This window comes from Eutrigla gurnardus (genome assembly GCF_963514095.1).
Source record: "Eutrigla gurnardus genome assembly, chromosome: 8".
Lineage (NCBI taxonomy): Eukaryota > Metazoa > Chordata > Actinopteri > Perciformes > Triglidae > Eutrigla > Eutrigla gurnardus.
Window position 1 is genome coordinate 27,471,866 of NC_139922.1, and position 5,059 is coordinate 27,476,924.

Sequence of the window (5,059 nt, forward strand, 5' to 3'; positions counted from 1 at the left end):
TGAGCAGTAATTAATAGAAAACCACTCACAGCACTTCTTCTTCTCGTTGGTCCTGACTTCCGTCCTCTTGGTCTCTGCTGAGCCGTCGGACGCGGCTGCAGGTCTCTGCTGCCTGCCGGCCATGATGGTCTGATCCGTTTCCTGCTGGTCTAAGGGGTGGGGGATCTGAAGCTCCTGTCGCTGTCAGGAAGAGGTCAGCATCTCCCCGTCGAGGACTTTACTGTATCAAACACTGCAACAACAAAAAAACACTGATTTACAGATCCAAACGTGACGTTATCATGCTGTCATATATATTTAATAAAAGGTAAAAGCTTTAAAGACAAACAAGCTCACAATCAACTCCCAAAAGTCAATAATTAAACTAGTTGATCTGCAGCCAATAAAGGTGCGGATGATCACTGTCATATGTGTCGAACTGCACTGCTGGCTCACTAGTTAGGGATCCTTTTCATTCATGATTCACCTAAACTCTTTATCCAACTAATTAGCAGGAAAAACAAAAGTGTCAAATTCAACATTTTTTACAAAACTGCATGTTAAAATATCTTGTTTTATTTGACCAACAGTCCAAAAAAAACCACAACAAATATTCAGTTAAAAATCACAGAAACAAACCAGTGAATTATGTGCATTATGATGTATTTGTTTGGTATTATGTGTCTTTAATTAAGGTATCTGTTAGCTGATATCCCTCATTATCTCCTCCTGCTGCCTTTATGACAGTTGGTGCTCCAGGTTAGAAGCGTAACGTCATCCTGTCTAAAGGAACGTAACGTAAAGGCAGAAGTTCATCACTTCTGCGTTTACGTACAGAAACGTGGTTTAAAGAAACATTTAAGAAACTGTTGGTAGGAATGAAAAGTAGAAGAGAAGCTCCAGAAAGTGTGAACTCACCCGGGATGAGCAGCGAGCCGCTGGGGTCCGGTTACCGTCTTTGTCGCTGCCATCAGTTGGCTTCCAGCGCCTTCTTCTTCGTGGATGTTTAGGCTCCTCCTCCTTCTCCTCCTCCCCGGCGTCTACCGGAAGTTCCCCCCACGTGACATCTACGCTGTCAACACGGAAGCTTCCGGGTGTGCTTTCCAGAATAAAATACCTAAAAAGACATCTTTTGTAACTAGAATTTTTTTTGATAACCAGTTGGGAAGTAACGAAGTACTATTACTTTGTTACTTCACTTAACTAGAATTTTTAGGTATCTTTTTTGACATGTAAAATGTTTGAAAATGGTGCCTCACAGTTTGGATTTTGGTTGACTGATAAATACCCAAACTATATTATGTGTTTATTCTGTGTTATATAGATCTAGTCCTTGATTCAAACATGTAAACGCAATCATACGATTTCATCCCGAAGGCCTCCGCCTCGTCTCGGTTCAGCTGAATTGATGCATCTGCATCACGAGTCTTTCCTGCGTCTACGTCGTGAAGCCTGCGGGGGGCGCTGCGGTCGGCGGCAGAGCCAATGGAGTCATCGGATTACGCGGTCAGCGGCTGTGACGCGCATGATCGCGCATGTTCATTAAGAGAGAATGCGGAGAGTTCATGGTATGTCGATCATACGTTATGATGACGTGTAATCGGGTGTGGAAAGAACACTGTGAGTATGTAACGCCTCCTTATAAGTCTGCATTATAAAATGCACTCATGAGAACTGTATATACATTTTTATGTGGCAAGGTCAAAAGGTCGTGGACCTGCAGTTGTCACTATGTCACCATGTGGAAGGAAACCAGCACAGACGTTAGACCTGGTGGGAGTGGACGCCTTCATCATTTGGCTTTAGGTGCTGAAACCTCCGTCATTCTGTCCTTCTGTGCATGGGAGCGTTGCCATGGCGACACAGGAGAGAGGGCCCTGACCCAGCTATCGACACAAAGTTGGAAGAACATAATATAAATATGTAGCATTTAGATCTCCTTTAGTAGAAACTAATGTGATGACATCACTGAACCAAAAAGAACAGTGCGAACGCTGCCGTCTGCACACGTAGTGTGTCTGTGTATCTATATTGCTGTTATGTATGTAGTATATTGTGTATGATCCTCTTTCTAAGGTGAACTATGAATGTGTTTCGCTGACCCTGGTTTTGTTTTTAAATTAATAAACAACCGAGCTCAGCTTTGGGATCAAAAAGAGATCCATAGAACAAAACAGTTAATAGAATCGAGGTACATGTGTTTAAAACATGTTAAAACATGTACATGCGTTCCAGAAGCGCGTGGCGTTCCTCTTTTAATTCTACAGATCATACAGAAAATATGCCACGTTCACTCATTGCAATCACAGTTCTTTTATTCTCTTGAAAAGAAAGCCTCACAGTGTCTAACTAACACACCATAACATTGAACGACCCCCCAGCCCTCCCCCACCTTCGTCTGTAAGATATGTGCTTGTTTTGTAAAATAACGTGTCAGTACAAGATCATCTGGAAACTAGGTTGTTTTTTGTGTTGTTTTTTTTGCTCATTTTGCCAAACTGGATCTCTGAGAGGACAGAGAGAGAGAGAATGGCCACGAAGGGAGTCATGATGGGCTCGTCGTCCTCGGCGTGTCTTCTGTCCACCAAGTAAACTCAATGACCCCACAGATATTTCTAGATTAACTCTAGAAAACCCTTAACCAGAGGATATTGCCTCGTCCGACAGCACGTCCACATGATCTGCCCTCCAGAGTTGCACCCTTCCGGCCAGCGTTTGTCCGTTTTGTAGCCCTTTTTTTTTGAAACTCAGGAAGTACTGGTAAACAAACTGTTCCCTGATCAGGTCATGCTCTCTTTGAAAGTTCAGAATGTGGGGGGAAATAAAGGGATCCGGCTCTCGGGTGATATGAAACGTGGAAGAGGACTTTTCCGCCCCATTTGTCAGTCACAGTTATGATCTCGTACGTACAGCACGCACCCTGAACGCCTCACAGATTAGCTGCAGATCATTTAAAAGGAGCACAGCAAGGATCTTTGTATATTTTCATATGTTAAGAAGGCCATGCTTTTTTTTTTTAAAGAGATTATACGGTAACAATAAGATGTTTAATATAATGCTTATGATTTATGTGTGTGTAATATTAACTTAGCAGCTAATATTACCGTTGTATTATGGATGACAATAAAAAACTAAAAACAGCAAGAATGATGACCAGGACATGTAGCAAAGGGATGTTTAATGGTTTTTCTTTGGACAATGAAATGCACATGTCCATTGTTGATGTCATACAAACAAGAGAATAAGAAAAATCAACAACTTGATGTTGTGTCAGCATTCCCAGTTCAACGTCATTTCTGGTGTGATGTAAAGTAAAAGATTCAAAATGGAGCAGAACAAGATGTCTGGAGTGTCACGCAAGGACTGACCAGTAGGGGGAGAGCCAGCTCTTTAAAACAAAATAGGAAAAACTAAACTAAACTAGTGAGTCACAAGCTAGACTTGTGCACGAGTATCTGAGTTCCACTCGTGGACCCATCCTCGCTCTGTTTCCATATGAAAGGTGAAAGTATTCCAGGCTCAAGGCCATTAGATTCCAGGCTCAAGGCCATTGCTCAGACACGAGGCGCATGATGCAAACAGACTTGGCTGAGAACGCCACACACACAGAACGGGCTGAATTCACAAGCAGATTAAGTTAAAAAAGACCTTAAATAAAAGCTTAAATCTAATAACAGTGAAATGTTCATGATCATTGTCGTCTTGGCAACGACACGAAGCCCCTCGCAGCACCATTACTTAGAATTTACGGAAGTCAAAACATTTAGGTCAACCTCATTATCGGTCACAAAACATATGAAATGTAAAATAAATGTACCACAACAAAAGAGAGAGAGGGGGGGTTTGAGCTGCTAGGAAGGAGACCGCCGGTTTGAGCAGTCAAATCAGAGTCTGTACTTGAAATATGAATCATTTGGAGAGTTAATTTGTGGTGTTTTTATAATAAATAATCCATCCATAGTGGTTTATTAAACTGTTGGTTTAAACCTGAGATCATTTCAAGGGTCTGTCAGTTCATAAAAAGAAGTAAACATTCATCCCACTGATAAAGTCTTGTTGAATTGAATAATTTAAGACTGGGTACCTACTGCACTGCTGGCTCTAATAGGATTTGTTTGTATTATTATTGCTATGCTATGCCGTGACCGTTCCGGTTGGCTGGTGAAACCCCCCCCCCCCCCCCGATCACACGTGGTTGAACGGGAATGCCATGGAGTGGTGAATGTCTTGGTCCCCTACATCGGTGACGATGCAGTGAAAGTCAGAATGATTCGGCCAACCAAACAAAACAAAAACAAAAAAAAGGAACAAAGGTGAGCTTAAAAACTTGATCCGAGGTGAATGGAAAGTGCAATGATCAAGTCAACATGAGCTGCAAAATTACAAATTTCATACATTCCTCTGGAGCTTCGCTGGCAGGGCAGCCGTTCCTCATCATTTCACAAAGAAACTAAATGTAAGACTTTAAACGACGGTGTTCACACACAGACACTGTGTAGTGTGTGTTTGTGAGAGAGAGAGAGAGAGAGAGAGAGAGAGAGAGAGAGAGAGAGAGAGAGAGAGAGAGAGAGAGAGAGAGAGAGAGAGAGAGAGAGAGAGAGAGAGAGGGGGTGGAGTGAATGATTGCATCAAGTGCTAATATATCATGACAGTACATGTACTCGATCTATAAAAAACTACCTTGGTACTGAACACTGACCTCTTTCTAACAAATAATCTGGTATACAACATTTACAAAATTAACATGGTAATAGTGTGATATTTATAATATATATGCTACCGCCTTCCTCTGGTTCTCTGCGTCTCGAACCCCTCGGGAGTACGTGGACGCCGTCTACCAGATTCCCGTACGCGGCGGCGAAGCGTACGCACCACACCCAACAAAGTGGCAGCCTCGTACAAAGAGAGAACAGGAAGACTCTGTGGACAGTGAGTACACCTGCATGTGTGTGTCCTGAGTGTGTGTGTGGTTAGCCGCTCAGCTCGTTAAAAACCAGGCAGCCACAACTTGCCGGTAGACTCAGCAGTGAGGGGGGGGGGGGGGGCTAGGAGAGTAAACTTCAGGGGGGGGAGGGGGGAT

At 43.0% G+C, this 5,059-nt stretch overlaps 1 protein-coding gene across 3 annotated transcripts in view; it reads right to left on the reverse strand.

The window, feature by feature from the left end:
* LOC311017548 (6-phosphofructo-2-kinase/fructose-2,6-bisphosphatase 2-like) overlaps positions 1-1,018 on the reverse strand; it is a 14,750-nt gene extending 13,732 nt beyond the window's left edge. For all 3 annotated transcript variants that reach the window (XR_014597639.1, XM_084015967.1, XM_084015966.1), the window contains exons 1-2: positions 898-1,018; positions 30-232 (exon numbers count right to left, since the gene is read on the reverse strand). Coding sequence is in view for 2 of the 3 variants with exons in the window: in XM_084015967.1 (XP_083872093.1) it covers positions 30-123 (94 nt within the window). In the remaining variant the exon portion in view is untranslated. The remainder of the gene's footprint in view (positions 1-29; positions 233-897) is intronic.
* Positions 1,019-5,059: the final 4,041 nt, after the last annotated feature.